The sequence below is a fragment of the Motacilla alba genome, chromosome 18 (genome assembly GCF_015832195.1).
Source record: "Motacilla alba alba isolate MOTALB_02 chromosome 18, Motacilla_alba_V1.0_pri, whole genome shotgun sequence".
Taxonomy (NCBI): domain Eukaryota; kingdom Metazoa; phylum Chordata; class Aves; order Passeriformes; family Motacillidae; genus Motacilla; species Motacilla alba.
The window spans coordinates 8257885-8275340 of record NC_052033.1 but is presented as its reverse complement, the minus strand read 5'-3'; the positions used below and the strand labels follow the sequence as shown (position 1 = coordinate 8275340).

Sequence of the window (17456 nt, the reverse complement as noted above, 5' to 3'; positions counted from 1 at the left end):
TATCCAACCTGACCTTGAACACTTCCAGGGATGGGGCAGCTACAACTTCTCTGGACAGCCTGTTCCAGGGCCTCAGCACTCTCAGAGCAAAGAGTTTCCTTCTAATCTAAACTGTTGCTTGTCTTCGTCTTTAATGTGACAGAGAAACTGTGTTTTCCGCACTGTGTTACTGGGCAGGAAGCTGGCTGTGCCTGTGTTGCTGGGTGCAAGAACACAATAAAACCGACTTAAACGTGTTGAGCCATCAGTTAGCTGTACCTGGATGGGGGCTGGTCCCTCTGTCACAGTGACAATCCATCAGGGTGTGTGTCTGTGTAACCCCCATGGCTCTCCAGCTCACTGCAGGCCCACCAGGTGCTTAGAAGAGAATCACAGAATCATTGAGGTTGGAAAAGATCATCAAGTCCAGCCATCAGCCACGTCCAACCCTTGGCAGTGGCCCTGCTGCAGCTGGGGGTCGCAGCTGCTCCCTTCGGGGCTTGTCTGCAAAAGGAGATTGTGGAGTCTCCGTCCCAAACCCACCTCGACATTCCAAACCCACCTCGATGTGTTCCTGCTCCAGGTGACCCTGCCTTGGCAGGGGAGTTGGACTGGATGATCTCCAGAGGTCCCTTCTAACCCTAGCGATTCTGTGATTGTGATTCTGTAACTACCTGGTAGCCACAAAGCCGAGTTAACAAATGTGCTGTTTTAACACGGAAAAAGTATTTCAGGAGCAGAAGTTTTTAAAAGCAGACAGCATGGCTAATCCTTCCAATCCAAACCATTCTATAATTCCAAATGTGATTTGAGTAGTCCTGCCGTTAAGTCAGTGACCAGCTTTGAAGGATTACTAGTACTGACTGAGGCACTGGGGCGCCTGTATCGCATTTTTCTGTGCATGACACAAACGGAGGAGCTGCAGCAGCCGGAGCCGTTTCAGCACGGCTCGGTACCGCCCTCAGCGGGGTGAGGACACGGCCCGGGCGCTCCGAAGGCTCCTCCCAGCGCCGGGCCCCGGGGCGGGTTCACGGCACACCCGGCGGGGCGGGGCGGGGCGGCAGCGCGGCCCGGTGGCTCCCCGCGGCACAGGCGGGGCCGGGGCCGCGATGCTGCCGGCGCTGCCGGACGGCGATGAGCGGGAGCTGGAGAGCAGCGAGGAGGGCGGCGGCGCGGGCGAGGAGCGGCGGCCGGAGCGGCACGGCTGCACCTACCACGGCCTCTATGGCTACCGCAGGTGAGGCGCCGGGTTCCCCCGCGGGAGGCCGTGCCCAGGCCTTGGCTTCCCAGCTCTCTGAATTCCCTTTATTTTTTTCCCCTCTCTCTTTCTCCCCGGTGAGATTCTTTCCCTCCCACAATGCACGGATTCCCTGCTCCTACTTTTATTCGCCCTCGGGCCGTGCCTTTTCCCTGCTGCAGCCGCTGTTCCCTGTTGCGTGTCACGGCTGTAAACTCACTCCCGGGAATCTCTTGGGTTCCAGGTCCGCGCAGCAGGGAGCCGCCGGCGGGGATGGCAGTGCCGGCGGCGCCGTGGCACACACACCCTCCACAGAAGACTTCAGGTAAAGCCGAGCTGCAGAGCGGCACAATCACGGGAATACCCCGATTTGAAGTCTTTGCCGTATTGCTGTCAGATCACTGTTAGGTCCTTTTCAGTCCTTTCAAAACACAGCCTCCCTGTGAAAGCATTCTAGAGTCCCCATGGCACTTCTTCTGGAATACCTGGGGAATGGACATACATACATACATATATACATACAGAGCTCAAGTAATGTATTAAGCAGAAACTGTCATCCTTGAGTTTGAGCTCTCTCTTCTTTTTTTAAATTTTTTTTAGCTACTAGTACTTGATATTGCTGTATTGATTTAGTTTTTCACGTAGGTAACATGAGACAAGAATTTATTAATTTTCAGTGGACATCTTTCCATAAACTCTGTATTAAAGAGGGCAGTGTCTTGTCTGTAGCTGCTGGGAAGGTCAGCATGAGCTGACACCACATCGCCAGACTCCTGATCAGTGGGCAAACCACTGACTGTTCATGATGGGCCAAAAGTAACAGAGCTGCCTTAGCTGTCACCAGAGAGAGATCGCAGGGAACCCCCTGCTAGAGGCAGGTTCTGCACGTGCTGAGAGACACTAAACAATAACATTTGCCTTTTGGTAACGATTTCTTCTGCTTTTTAAAGCCTCTCCTTGCTGGACACCAACTTACCAGCTGAAGCAGAGACGGAGTTGCGCAGTTTCATCGCTAAGCGTCTTACTAAAGGAGCGCTGTTTGAAGGAATGGGGAATGTAGCATCAGTGGGGCTGAGGTAAAATTTTGAAATTATTGGTGAATGAGAGCTGTAAGGAGCATTGGCACATCTTGCCTGCCTGCTGCTGAACTTGGATTTAATCCTGATTCCATGTTCCCAATCTTTTGCTGCTGTTAATTATACCATTCCACAATGGTACTTTCCTTTTTTAGGTAACTTCGAGAAAAACATTGTTTTAAATAATTTACTGTTTGAATTTGTAAAAAAATACTACAGATGTTTATGATTATTTCCTTTCAAACAACTCTGATCACACAGAAGAAAAAAGAGAAGGTCTAAGAGCTGCATCTATGGCTGCACCCACCACGGCCATAGGAGCCACCAGTGTTAACAGTTAAAATTACCTCAGAAATCCTGTATGTCTGCTTTTTGCACTCATTTATTTTGATGTATCTGGAAGAAAATATTTTTTTTCTTTTTTTTCTTTTCTCATAGCATACCAGAAGGTAAAGTTGGGTGTTACTACTGTCGTTTCCAACAAGAAAGTCTCCTGGAAATGGCAACGTTGGAATCAGACATCAATGCTCCAGAATATGTGGTTTGTTTCTTAGGTGGCTCAGAGAAAGGTCTGGAACTATATCCTTACCTTTAACTTTCTTTACCTGTATGGAGAGGGGGATGATGTAAAAATTATCTTGTCATTTTGTCTGTTCCTACTTGAAATCAGCTCGTTTGTGCACATCTTTCAGTAACTGCAAAAGTCAGTAACAGCCATATACTGAAAGGAAAAAATACGGGTCTTAACTGATGCATCTTATTTTCCTTAAGAAGATACTTTCAGACTTGAGCTGGACAAATACATTCAAAATCTGAAGATAAACCTTGATTTGGAGGTAAAGCCTAATTTTTTTTAAGTGGTGAAAATTAGTATTTATGCAGATTAATTGCTAAAACCATCTGGAAGATCTAATCTATAGAGACCAAATAGGTTTTTCAAGTACCAGTATGAAACACAGGGAGAGATACTTGACTCACTGTAGTACAATGAATGTCTAAGGTGCTATCAGCCTCACAAGTCAAAAGGAAAAAGAAAGGGGGGACCTTTTTGTGTCAGTCATAAATCTCTTAAAGGTCACTTACAGTTAAATTTGGAGAGAAGAGTAACCAATAAAAGGTAATGGTATATAAGGAACTTATCAATGTCCACCTCAATTCTTACCAGTTCTGGATGTTAAGAAAGGACATTTGTGGGTTTCTTGTCACAATTTTCTAGTGGAAGTTCTGCAATTTAAGTCTTTTTGTCATCCCATCTGCTGTTGCATGGTCTTCACTCAATATATACCATAATACTACAGTCTGGCTGTTTCTTAAAATGCAAAGCCTTTCATTGCTGATAAAGTGAGGCTTTAAATCTCAAACTCATCATTTTAGTTCACTGTGGTTTGAGATTAAGAAGGTTACAACATCCAATTATCTTAAGTTTAGTAGATTATTAATAGGCTTCTATTGATGTAGAAATCTGATTTTTAGTTAAAACTTTAATGTTTCAATGTGTTACAGCAAAAAAACTTGGAGGCCTGTGTTAGCCCCTACCTGAGGAGCTGGTTTGAGGATGCCATCTGCCCTATCCAGAGGGTTGTGCAGCTCTTCCAGGACAAACTTGCCTCTCTGCTACATGCTGTAAGTGTATTTAAAACTGGGTAGCTAAAAAACCTTCAGTAGGCATCTCAGTAACTCCAGCATGATTAAAATATTTCTTGCATTTGCTTTCCCCGCAGGAGAAAATAAAAACCCCTCTTTTTTTGGTTGTTTTTGTTGGGTTTGTTTTTTGTTTTGTTTGTGGGGTTTTGTTGTTGTTGTTTTTTAATTCAGAGCAAGCACTTTCCTCCTGCTTATTGCTAAAGAAGCACATAACAATTTCTTCTGTCACTTAAAAAAAAATCACCTAATGGTGTCCACACTGACATTAGAGTAAGAAATTCAGAAATAGCATGAGCAGTCTGTCCATGCCATGATTGTCTGAATGAAAAGGAGTGTTATATTGTGTACGTTCTTATGTAATTCACTGGAAACAGAAAAGAGACTCATCCTAGCTCTAGTCCCTGAGTTTGAGGAGGTTCTGGATGGAATAGCTAACAGAGTATAACTGCTGAATTTCTTCTGAGTGCAGAACCAGCTGTAATGGCAATAATGCAGAGTACTGCCCTGACAAGAACAATTTTTAAAGTACCGCATTATGTATTAATTGCTCGTAACTGCAATATAGCTACAAAAGTAATACTGAAGTCGCATCCAGCTTTTTCCTTTTTTTTCTTTTTGTTTCTTTTTTTGTTTAAGGCTCTGAGTTACACTCCTGTAGAAGTCAAAAATGCAGATGAAAGAACAGAAAAGGACATCAGCAGGTAAAGATACTTAGAGCCCAAGGAACCTTTGAGTAACTTGGCTACTGTGTCTGACCATCTCCTTAGTGTGCAGGAGCTGTAAAGGAGCAAGCAGTTGACAAGAGCTTTCTGTGTCAGGTTCCTGGCAGCTGCCAGCCTCCAAGGACTTGTCCAGGAAGGCACAATGACCTCCCTGTGCATTGCCATGACAGAGGAACAGCACAAGTCCATGGTTATAGACTGTAGTGGACCTCAGCCCCAGCTGCATAATGCAGGTGAGATTACAGCTGGGAACACTTCCTGTTGCTCCCTTGGATCCATCAGCTGCTGAGAGCTGTGACATTAGAGGCAGTTAAAGATACTCAGATCATAGGCCCAGAAACTTTAGGTTCTGTTTTCCTATGAGGTGCCAGAGTAGTTTGTTACACCAGACACACTGGAATTCCGGGTTGAAAATGCTTGGTAGTAAAATCCACAGTACATTTAGTTTGTGGACCGTGAAAGTATGACTTGTACAATTCAGGGAGTCTGCAGAACTTTTTTTCTTGTTGTGCTTTTGACAAATGTTGGGAAAAGGGATTCACCAATCAGACACAGTCTTGTGTAAATACTGTAGCTGTGTTTGCTTTTCTTTTCCACATGTATTGTTTTTCCTTAAGACTCATTTCCTGGCCCAGGTCTATTGCTATCACTTTTTATGTGAGAGTGATTAAACCAGGTGAATGCAGCTGTATATTTATGTTGAGCTCATTTGCTTTTTCTCATCTCTTCTCTGTGTTCTGGAACATTTAACAGGAAGCAACAGATTCTGTGAGGACTGGATGCAAGCTTTTGTGAATGGTGCTGAAGGTGGAAATCCATTTCTCTTCCGGCAGATTTTGGAAAACTTTAAATTGAAGGTACCTGTTCATATATGTTAAAGACTTGAAGAAGATATTTGGGTTACTGAGGGAGCAAGTACGACATGCAAAATGTTACTTTGCACTGAATAAAAGTTTTAGGTTGTTATGATGTCTGTATGTCCATTAACTGACTAACTCTGAAGCTTAATTTGAGGGCTTAATTTGTAGTTGACAAGAACAGCTGTAAAGTAGTGTCAAGGTTTCTTCAGTGAATGCTCCAAGGGTGTTTTCTCAAATTTAAAGTAAGACCCACATTCTTTGTTGCTGTTGTTTTCTTCAAATACTGTTAATCTGAGACTTGCACACACAATCTCATGTAACTGGTAACAGGGGTTGAGTAGCTAACACTTCTTAGGTGAGCTGCCATAATAGAATTCATGCTACAAGTTGGACACATCAGGTTGTGTCCATACATTTTGCATGATTACAGTGAAGCTATAATATGCATCCAAGACAATATTAAATTCTTATATTACTCTTAAGTAGTAATACAAAATTTCTGTTGGAAATGCTTTTGCTTCTCCTGCTATTTATCCTTTATTTTTCACAATAGTGTGTAAAAACCATTCCATGCAGCAGGATAAGAAAACGCTCTGTTACTCTTTGCCCAGGCTATCCAGGACATTAACAACCTGAAGAGGTTTATCCGCCAGGCTGAAATGAACCACTACGCCTTGTTCAAGTGCTACCTGTTCCTAAAGAACTGTGGCAGTGGAGACATCCTGCTGAAGATTGTGAAAGTAGAACATGCAGAAATGCCAGAAGCCAGGAACGTAGTGACCGTCCTGGAGGAATTCATGAGAGAAACATCAGTGGCTTAAAATTATCTTGTGTATAAATCATTAATTTCTTCTGTGCAGTGCAGCTATTGCTGGATTTTTAATTTATATTTAAAAGTATTGCCCAAGCCAAACCTTAGCTGCAGTTTCACCTGCCTTTTCTTGGTTTTAGACAAAGCACTATGAGCTTTTTTAATGTGTAAATATCAGATAATACAAACTCATGCAGAGTTTTCAGATTCTCCAACTGACTTGCTCCTGTTCTGAGGAAATCATGACATTTGATTTTTATAGTCATTGCAAAACCAAGCCCAAATCCCTTACCTGGCAAGCATGTCACTGTTCTAAGTATCTAAATATTTTAAATAAATATTAAAATATCTAATATTTTAAATATCTTTAAAATAATTTAGATCTGGCTGCTTTGTTTTAATAAAGAAGTACAAACATCTGGATAGATCTAGATAATATTTAATAATTTTAGTTTAGGTAAGAGAACCTAGGTACCAAGTCTTTGTCTGGTTTCTGCTTTCAAACTGCTGGTTTGTTCTGCTGCCACTGGATAAACAAGTTGGTAATTGTATGAAACAGAGCTGCCTTAAGACTGAGCCATTGCAGTGATCAGTTTGTATGTGCCTCTGTGTGTGCATACACACACAACAGGTATTTGAAATTCCCAGGCTGTTTGATGTATCCCCTTGTTCCTTAGTCTGCGATGTGATCAAGATCTTCTTCGTGTGTCCTTGTATTACAGTTTTGCATAACTGTAAATAATGCTATGTTTTTCAGTCATGAAGAAACGAAAAAGTTTCCACATTTAATATTAAGACTTTTTCAGAATTTGAAGTGATCGAACTTCCCAAATTAATTACTCAGACTTCAAAACATTGCACTGTATCAGCAATGGATTCTTACCCACATCATGGGACACATAGGCAGCAGAATACCTGAAGGAAATCTTTGGCTACAGCTGGAATAAAAACTCCTGAAGTCTCTGAGCAACCTCATAAAGAGAGCAATTTCTGCAAACCTGATACAAGCAGAATTCCCTGTTGGTTCCCTTTGTAGCAGAGGGTGTTTGAACTCCTTGAAACAGTGCCTGTAACTAATGTGGTCCAGTGTGACTTGTGCTGGTGCTCTGTACTGTGAGAGCAGCAGTTGCTGCTTTCCTGTGACACCACCATGTTGAACCTGTAATAAGGCTGACAATAAAACACGTTGAAATCCTCAATAGTGTGCCTGTAAATTGTCAATGAGCGTGGTCCTTGATGTCTCCTGCTGAAAACCCTTTATCTCTCAATGCAGAGGACCTGCGAGTGTGGCATGAACAGCCACGGTGGCATATAATGTATTTGAGAAGAAAAGTAGAGAGAAAGAAAACAACCCCCTCATTCAGTCATTTGCAGGAGCTGAGAAGAAACAAGTGTTTTCCTTCATGAGTAAGTACGATAGCAACACTCAATAAAACATGTCACCTTTTGCTCCTGTACATTTCTAAAAAAGTTGGAGCACTGGTTATTCAGTTTTTTGGATGATCAGGACACAAGAAAAAGCTCAGTGCTTAAAAAAGTAAGTTGGATGTGAAGAACAGGTAGCAAGAAAATGCATGGTGCTAGTAGGCTGAAACACTTTTTATATTAATTGACAAAAGCTGACAAAACCCACCTTACCTTCATGCTGAAAGTCCTCAGCTAATGAATAGAGTGATTTGAGTGTCTCACAAAGTTCAGTTCCGTGCAGAGGACTGAGCAAGAGCTGAGTCCCACACATGGTAGCAGTGATCTGCCTCCCTTAGGAGTAGCACAGGAACTGCTCCTACATACATTTTCATTCCTACAAATTACACTTATAACCCAGTGTTTCCCAATAAAAACACAACTTACTTTTCAAAATAATACTCTGCCTTCCACACTGGTAGAAGGATTTTTATTTTAATCAGTTGGGGGTTTACTATTGCTGGGGGTTTACTTTTTTCTGGATATGTTGTTTCCACTCTTGATTCAAGATACCAGTGTTGGCTCTCAGATTTGAAAACGCTCAGTAGAGTCTGATGTTAAAAAAGCACAACCCTTCTTCCCTAGTAAAAAAACTTACTCAAATGTAAAAAAAATGTTTAAAAATTTACTCAAATGTCATCAACTTCCCTGCAGTTGTGAGGTCACTGCAGTGAAGGGACAGCTGCCAAAAGGTGGGACAACACCTGAATTTCCATACAAGTCCCAAGCCAGTTCTGCATTCTCTTTAGATCTTGTGGAGAAATAAAGCTGCAGTTCACTCTCCCCTTTATCTGTTAGACATAAAAATGATTTACCAATGTCATTATTAGAAGATTACACGGCAGAGCTCCAAACCAAGGTCTCTTTTGTTAAAAAACATGTTAACTGTAGACAAACTTACTAAATTGTCCTTGAAAGTTCCTTCTTGGTTTTTTGGTATGTGCTACAGAACAACTCATTTTTATTTAAAAAAAGGAAAAGATAAATGAAACAGAAAACAAAACCACAAAAAAAATTTAATGGATTCTGCGCTCAAATAATATTGTCACAACAAAAATATACAGAATGTACACAATACAAAAATATTTGGAAACATACAATAGCATCTTACCTTGCAAATATCATTTTGCTTTACTAGCCCTTCACAGGGAAAGTACCATTTGTTCAGTATTTTAAGGCAGAAAATTATGTAGTTTAGTGCTTTGTGTTTAACACTCGGATGTGTTGTTAGCATTAGTAGTGTAAGCAAAAGAAAAGCTGCATAAATCTGGCTTTATTTGCAAACTGAACAGACACTGTGGGAGTCAGGAGAGAGTCAGTGACAACGTGTCTATCAAGCTCACTGAAAATAAGGTACTTCAGCTACTTAAACCATAGGGAATATTTTGTGCTTTGTGCTGTAAAGTACCCTGAAACATAAATTTTATGTACTTCTACTGGCATATTAGAAAGCTTTTTCCAATTAAAAGCCAATGATTACTGGTGACATTAAATACATTTGCCTTTAAATAAGCTTGGTTTCTGTCTTGGGTGTGATTCTTTTATATGGGCCTGCAAAATACTCTGTACTTCCTTATAACCAGCTCTTGGCATCAGTGATGAGAGAAGGAATCTTTGAGTTCTACCACACAAAGCACGGCAGAGCAGCCACCACTGTAACAGGAGAAGGGGAGCAGCAATATTCAGAGGTGCTCTCTAGTCCCAGCTTGCCCCCAGAGGTGGCTGGTGCTGAACTACCATGTCCCCATTCTCCAGTTCCACTTTGGGCAAAGCCAGTGGATGGGTGTTCCAAAGCAATTGGGCTGAGACTGAATGTTTGTGAACAGACATTGAGCTCTTTACTCACTGAAGGATGTGTGAAAGTCCTACCCACCATCTTGTGAGACTAAATATTGGCAGAGAACAGCAGCTGCCTTGTGAGGTCAGCTGTCATGTCAATATAAGCTCTGAACATGTCAGATTCCATCCTCCATAGCACAGTTCAAACTGAAATGGCCCAATCTGATCTAAAACACATGGACAGTATAATCCATCAGAAGCAGCAAGGTATTGGGATACAGAATCCCTGAGCTTTATTTCTAGTAACAATTTCTCTAGCTTCCCCCTTCCCTGTTGATGACATACTTCCCACTGCTAAAGGAGCAAGTGGTGAAAAAGCACAATATGCCACGTAAGTGCTAAGATTTCTCATCAACTGACAGGGAAACAGTGACACAAGATGTTGTCTTAAAAATTCAGCAAAAGTAAATTCATCAGCATTTTTATGACTGCTACACCTCACTCACAGATTGTTTCTGGAAACCTCTCTCACCACTGCATCACAACTCTCTCCCTCCTCATGTCTGTGTTATTATCGCTGTGTATAACACCAATCTTTACCTGTCTAGGAATAAAAGGTGCCATTTGCAGTCCCCGTGGACTTTGATCTGCCTGCTTCTCCTCTTTCCTCCTCCTCCCCACGGCTGTGCGAGCCCCTCGTCCCGCCGTGGCCGGGCCGGCGCTGCTGCCCGCCGCCGGCAGGTGTCCCTGGCAGCCCCGCATCCAGCGCCGCCGGCTGCTCCGCCTGCCGCACTGCTCCTCATCCTCACGGACCTCTGCTGCAATGAACTCACCGCGCGGGAAATCCACCTCACTAACGGCTGCTTTTTTTCTTTTCTCCCCCAGGTGTTGTGTCCTCGCTCAAGGACACAGCGTAAAATAACTTGCTCCGAGGTGCTCTGTTCAAACCTGTACACTGGTGACAGTCCTTGCCTTCTGCTCCAGCACTGCACAGTCATGACCATCAATAGATTCATCTTTTATCTGACTGATGGAAAATCCTGGCAGTAGCTGAAATACAACCACAACAAATCACTGAAACCAGTCCCTCAATGGATGCTCCTTCAGGAACATGCTGCTGACTGTGACAGGTTGGAACCACAAATGAGCAGGATGGAGAATATTCTATCTCCAACGTGAGCCAGCAGCTTCAAGGACATCTGGAGGTAACAGAAAAGCCTGGTTGCTGTTAGCTCTGTGGTGCTGCAGCACTGTGGCACTCCTGGGTATGTTAGAAAATAACATAACTGGAATTTGCGATACTCTGTAAAAACATAGCAAGTTTTCACACTGTAATTTCAATGATTAAAAAAATAATTAAAAAGCGTAAGCACTTTGTGCTGCTTCTGGCTCCATGGGCTGATTGATTCTTAGCAGACAACAGGCTCTGTGCACAAACTGCTCCATGGATGGGAGGAGATTTCAGCTCTGATGAACAGGAATGTGAGAGGGTTTCATTCCTTCACCTACCATAAATCTAACACTGCCCTAAAGTCTGGCCTTTCTGATCCCCAGGGTTGTTTGTACACTTGCTCAGGCAGGGTATGGGGACACAGAATGAAGTCAGAAAGATGAACAACAGTTTAAAAGAAGAAGTCTTAAGATCAACTTCAGAACTGTTTTCAACCAGTTCATGTAAACTACACTCATCTAAGGAAAAAGGACCAAGGAAGGCTGTCTTCTGCATACTCTGTTCAGCTCCCTCCCACTCCTGAGCTGAGTAAAGACATTTTGGCCATGATCAAGCTGATCAAGAAACTGACGGCTCTTGAACTTTTATCTTGCTGCTTCACCTCAGAGCACACACTGGCAGGCATGGAAACCTTTACTGGTAAGAAACTCATGGGCAGTAAGTAGCTTTCAGCTGAGAAACCAAAAATAAAAATCAATTGGTGCACATTGCACTCTGGTAAATTATAGGCAAAATAATCTGGGTTTTTTTGCAACTGAAATTTTCTACCAAAATTTTAAAAGCTTTCCTAAGATTTCAGGAGAATTCCCATTCCTGGTCACCTCTGTTTTCAAGGCATCTGTAAGAAAGGCTTAGCAATAGGTGAGGGAAGGAATGTCCTCCTTACTTGATAACCATGTCAGAACTCTCCTAGCTCCCACTCTCCTTCCTGCCTGCTCCCAGGGGCATCCACAGCTACAACATTCACTGGGCCAGCACCCGCAACAATCCATGGGAACTCTTGTGACTGCTGGGATCTGGACCCAAACTGAAGAGGTAAAATGGCTCAGGGAACCAATCCCTTCTCCAAAATGATCAGAGCTCTGGCCCTTATCCCTTCCTCTTGGTCCACAGTGAGGGCCCATGAGCAACGTACTGGCCATGCAGAACAAAAAAAGTGCAACTGCCCTCAGAAATCCCATTTCTGTGCACAAAGGTGCCAAAAATTGTTTCTTTTGCAGGTAAGGCTTATTCCAGGCTGCAGATACACTTATTTTCTATCCCCTCCTTCTGAGGCAACATAAGTTTTATGAGTGCATCTGGTAGGAGAAGACTTTACCCCTCAACCCAGAGTTATTTTTCCATAAGAGGCAAAGAAGGGGGCAGCTGATAAGCACTTGTGGATGCCCCCTCTAAAAGGACAGGCTAGGCTCCTACTAGCTTGTGGTATCATCTGGCAGCAAGGATAGATAGCTGAGAGAATAAAGCCCACAACACAGAGACATTTTTCTACAGAGCAAACACAACCACTACGGTGCCTGTGGGATGTGCTGTGAAAGACTCTGGTGGCTGTGCCTGGGCATCAGCAGGAAATAGAAAAAAGGAAGAGAGGAGCTTATCTGGAGAGACTATTATGGCTGCTTTGTCCAGACCATTGAATAGGTGGGTAAAGGGCAGAGAAAAAGAGGGCACCCACACTCCTGGACTGTAATTTGGCAGCTCTCTAAGGTGACAAGCAAAATAAGCACCTTACAGAGAAGAGTACCTATAAGCTCTGCTTGTGCTACAGATGTCCCCATGTGGTCCCTAGGTCTGTGCAGGCAATTCTGTGAACTGTGCCACAGCCCACTTACAGATTGCCTGAACTGGGCTTGACCAACATTAAAGAAAAAGACATCACTGCAACTAACTCTTGTCTGGGGCTCCTGACATCCGTTGCCTCAGGAAGAGGCATCCTCAAAATTTTAGAAGTCATATTAAAACCAGTTTTATTCATTTCACAATGATCACTGTAGCAAATAACACCCTCTCCACTTCATTGGGAAACTAGTGCTACATACAAACTGATTTAACTCCACTGCTGTCAGTGGACTTGGCCCCAAATGGATTGTATGGCTGTAAAGACTGGATAGTTCCCACCCTGGGCTGCTGGAGGTGATCATGGTCCCATTTGCCTCGTAAGAACCTGCTGGAAGTGTTGAGATCCTTGCTAGGAGCTCACTGCAGGCCAGGTGTTAGGTCAGTGTGGTCGGAAAAAAAAAAGAGAAGAAAACAGCACCTGATTGTCGTCTGATAAAACCACAAATGAACATTTGCCCTCCTTTTTGTCATCCCTCAAAAAAACCAAAAAAAACAAACAAAAAAAAAACACCAAAAAAACACCAACCCCAAAAAACCAAAAAACAAACCCAACAAACAAACCAACAAAAAATCCCCCCAAAAAACTCAACAATCCAGCCACACCCTCTAGCCACAGCTAGACTGGGGAAGGGGGAATAATTAATTAAAATCAAGAGAAACATGCACAGGAAAGTCACTTCTGGCTGGGTATCCACAACACTCTAAGATTCCCAATGTTTATAGTGCAATTTCATTTGACCTGTGGTTGAAGACCAGTCTCCATCACTTTGTGTGATCAAGTTCTGCCGATTCCTTTGAAAGTTGTGCAAGACAAGTTTCAGCAGAGGCTAAAATACCTTAGGAACCATTCAAGTAATTAGACAGTGGCACTGGTATGGCTGAACAGTCACATGTGTCCAAAGAAACCAGACTCAAGCTGCCTTGTGAGTACCATTTGAGTCTCTAATTAGTAAATGTCTGCTCTTTTTCACTTTTAGTGTTCAGTAACATCGAGGAAATTCACTGAACAATTGGCCATAATTCCAATACTGACCTGGAAATACAAATATCTCGTAGAAAATATTGATGTGTGATAACAACCCAAGCAGTCAGTGCCCATGTGCAGGGCAGAAACTGCAAGGCATGGCCAGCCAGAGTTACAGAACCTGCTGGATTTATGAACAAACTGATCAGCCCATTCTTTCATGAGATCTTTAAGCACCTCCTCCAGCACACTCATGTGTTCAGAAGAATCATCCTCCCAAGTTAAATACAAAAATAGATCCTCCATCTTCATTCACTTAACACAGCTGACAGATGACTTCTGCTCTCCAGTTTTCTGTCCCATGTTTTCAAGGAGGGGGAGGTAGCTTTAGATCCAACAGACTGTAGGCAAAAATATTCCAGAAGATGGCAAACAAGACAAAAATTACGTAAATAGAAAGGAAGATCCACCATAAAGTCTGATCTTGGAGTCTCTGCTCATAGTTCCTCAGGATGATAACACCAAGGGTGATTCCAACCATCACCCCTCCCAGGTGAGCCATGAAGCTGGGGTGGGGGCATGGGGGGTAAGCGGAGGGGTGGAATCGCAGCCACACGGCTCTTCCAAATTCAAAGCTCACTGGAACAAAGAATAAAAAATAGGTTAATTGTCTAGATTTATCCTTTCTTAAGTCCATGTTGCGGGCAGCACTGCATCCCTGAGGAGACAGAGAGGGAGAAATGGCCTTGTATGATGAGCACAGGGAAGCTGTGGCTATGTCAGGGTTGTGGCATATAGACATGAGGTCTCTCCAGTGGCTGGAATGTGGTCTTGGTTTGTGAGAGTGTAGATAAGTTGGGGAATATTCACTTTCCAAAATTTACACCAAAACCATAACAAAAATGAGTTAGAATTTGAAGACATTTGTCTGTGATGAATATACAGTTTAGTTTCCATTATTTTCCCCTCTAGGGATAGGGCTGGAAGAGAATTCACCAGTGTGGGTACAATGCTGCTGCCATCCCAGACAGGACGTGCTCTAGGAAACCCAAGTATTATCATTATGAAAGCATTGCATGTTTGAGACTGCAAAGAGAAGATGTTTAAGCTCCTTCACAAACACCAAAAGCTACAGATGCTGGCTAACGACAAATCCTTGTTTACAAATGCTTGTGTTGAAAGCCAAAATCTGCAGTGGAGAGGAATGTTATTCCTGCTGCCAGAAGCTCCAGCTGCAAGTTCCTACCTAAACTGCTGCAAAGTCAAAACCCTCTGAATCAGCATGAAGTATTATGACAAGGACAAACAAAACAGGACTGGCTGCACGTGTGCCAAGCATTGTATGGTACTTACTACAGATCAAGGCAACAGCCATGCGCAGGAGTTTGAATTGGCACTTCATTCCTGACCAGTTCTGGAAAAGAGACAAGGAAAACAAAGTAATGCTGCACACAAACCTGAAGGGATATTACATTTAATCTGTCACTTGTCAGGCAACTTCTCAGTGCATTCAAGCCCGACTGTTTTTCAATGCTACTTTCTGTGCCTCTGGCTCCCTGAAATTCTGCAGATCTTTGGCAGAGCACAGAGAAACAATAAAGACTTCAATAAAAGCATATCAAGGAAACTTAGTCTCCTCTGTCTCCAGGCTTGGTTATTAATCAATATAGTGGGATAAAATTCTCTGAATGATAATCAGAAATCATGGAGAAATATTAAAAGTCCTCCTTTTCCACTTGCACATAATTTTAAAGCAGGAAAATATATAATGTTTTGAGAAACTCAGATGTATGACAACATTTATTATTATTATTATTATTATTATTATTATTATTATTATTATTATTATTATTATTATTATTATGTGACTAAATGAAAATTTGCCTATTGAAGGCAGACTGAGATACCAAGATGATCAGTCTTCTTGTGAAAAGCTCCCTATTTGTCACACTGAAGAAATAAAAAGAATGCTTATAAACTCTTCAGACTATCTCTAATGGCACTTGGGATACCAAAAAATTCAACCTCCACAAATAAGTAACTGATTTTCTCTATCCACAGAGAGACCTATCCCAGTCAGAAAGCTCTGAGCTCATGCTGATTAATACTGTGCTGCCTCCTTCACTTTTCATTTCCATGTAGCTGCTTTGAATCCCTCCCCTCACACTTTTCCTTGGGGTGACATGCGTTATTGCTTCCCCCTGTTGGTTATTTTATGTATTTAATTCCAATATTATTTATTTTTCCAAGCAGGAATATTTCCATTTCCTTTGGTTACCAGGAGGCACGAGGGAACAGAAGATTCCAGAGACCCTCCCTGCCACAGTCCCTGCTGTCCCCAGCTGTGCCAGACTGAGCTTTGCCAGCAAACAGCCAGCACACCCTTCAGCATGCATCTAGGTAACAAGTGAGCACAGAGAGACAAGGGGGGAAAGGAAAGCAAAACCATCCCTCCAAGGCAGCAAAAATCCTTTCAGATGAGAAGAGAGGCAGTGGATAATGGAGAAATAAAGACGCTAAGGTAGCAGGTGCTAAATAGATTTGGCAGAGGCCAATGAGTAAGTGAAATGACAGATCACTTTGTCATGTTCTAAGAAGTCAGGGAAGGTAACTGCTGGAGACTCTCCACACGCTTCTGGAAGAGCCTGTTCCTCTAAAGCAGACCAAAATTTCCTCCAATGTCCCCCTCCAACCCTGTGAATCGTGGTGTGAAAAAACCCTGTGTCTGTGTTACCACTCTGAGAGACAGAGGAAGCTCCCTTCTGCTTCCCTTGGCACAGTGGCAGGCAACACAAATCACACTGAAAAGAGCTGAATGTAGGGATGCAATTCCCCAGCAGAAACCCTGTGCTATACGGGTAGCCCCTCTCCTCTGCTCCTGACCTCTGTGCCAGCCACTCAACTGTCTAATTTGGACAGCAGCCTCAGCTCATTCATGCTCTGAAAAGCTTGAAGAGGGTGAAGCAGACCAATTCTGCTCAGGATATCTCTCACTTCCCAGCTGTTACAAAGCTGTCTGGAGCAGCACCACTGTGGGTCACAGCTGGAGCCTGCTGACTTTACTGCAGACAAGCATCAAGCACAAGGTTTTCTTTTAAGCTTGGCTCCACCACCACCACACACACACATCTTCCAGCACCCATATAACAGATCTTCTGTCTCTACTGCAGCCGCCTCACATTATCTTCCCACTCAGACCCAGGGGAGGAGCATTATCCTCATTTTTATGGTTATTCTGCTCTGATATTGCTGGTACAGGACAGATATGCCACCACACATGAATCTTCTATCAGCAAAGCCTTTTTTGCCCGGTGTCAGCTGAGGAGTCCCCCAGGCAGCTGTGCTGGGCTTTGCCACCACCTAGCTGAGGGCTGGGGATGAACTCCTGTTTCCAACCTTACAAGAGTGACAATGCTGGTATTTGCTCACCTTTGTAAAGTATTTCATGAGGTGAAACAGTAAAGAGATGCATCATTAGATCACCCAGGGTCCAGCTTCAGTCTGGGTTTTACAGATGGAGATAAGGAATATTCTGCACATGAATCCACTGAATGCTAAATTTCCTTAGATACTCACTAAAATTACACAGCACATCCAGACAGAAACAGGTCTGCCACTTCTGCAGAGCCAGTCTGCTTTTCAAACATTTGTCAGCCATTCCATGGGGAGTTGATAGCCTGGAGAACACTGATAAATCTTGGATTACCAACATCTTTAGGTTGTCCTGGCAAATTGTCAGCCATCAGGGTACCAAGCCACCATGTGCAAGGTAATATTTCCATTCCAGAACCACACCATCGACACAAGACTCTTAGCTGGGACAAGCTCTGAATGACCAACAGCTGGGTCA

General features: G+C 43.1%; 2 protein-coding genes across 8 annotated transcripts in view; one reads left to right on the top strand and one right to left on the bottom strand.

Moving 5' to 3' along the window:
• The first annotated feature begins 990 nt into the window (after positions 1-990).
• Positions 991-7528, top strand: C18H17orf75 (chromosome 18 C17orf75 homolog). The gene is made up of 10 exons (XM_038157356.1): positions 991-1216; positions 1461-1541; positions 2167-2292; positions 2731-2871; positions 3071-3128; positions 3796-3915; positions 4573-4637; positions 4755-4891; positions 5412-5515; positions 6130-7528. The coding sequence occupies exons 1-10, from the start codon at positions 1089-1091 to the stop codon at positions 6337-6339; spliced, it is 1170 nt and encodes a 389-aa protein (XP_038013284.1). The 5' UTR covers positions 991-1088; the 3' UTR covers positions 6340-7528.
• Positions 7529-8024: 496 nt separating this feature from the next.
• Positions 8025-17456, bottom strand: part of RHBDL3 (rhomboid like 3) — a 62267-nt gene continuing 52835 nt past the window's right edge. For all 7 annotated transcript variants that reach the window (XM_038157377.1, XM_038157378.1, XM_038157383.1 and 4 more), the window contains 2 exons: positions 14960-15020; positions 8025-14245 (listed from right to left, as the gene is read on the bottom strand). In XM_038157377.1, the coding sequence (XP_038013305.1) occupies positions 13974-14245; positions 14960-15020 (333 nt within the window). In that variant the 3' untranslated portion in view covers positions 8025-13973. The remainder of the gene's footprint in view (positions 14246-14959; positions 15021-17456) is intronic.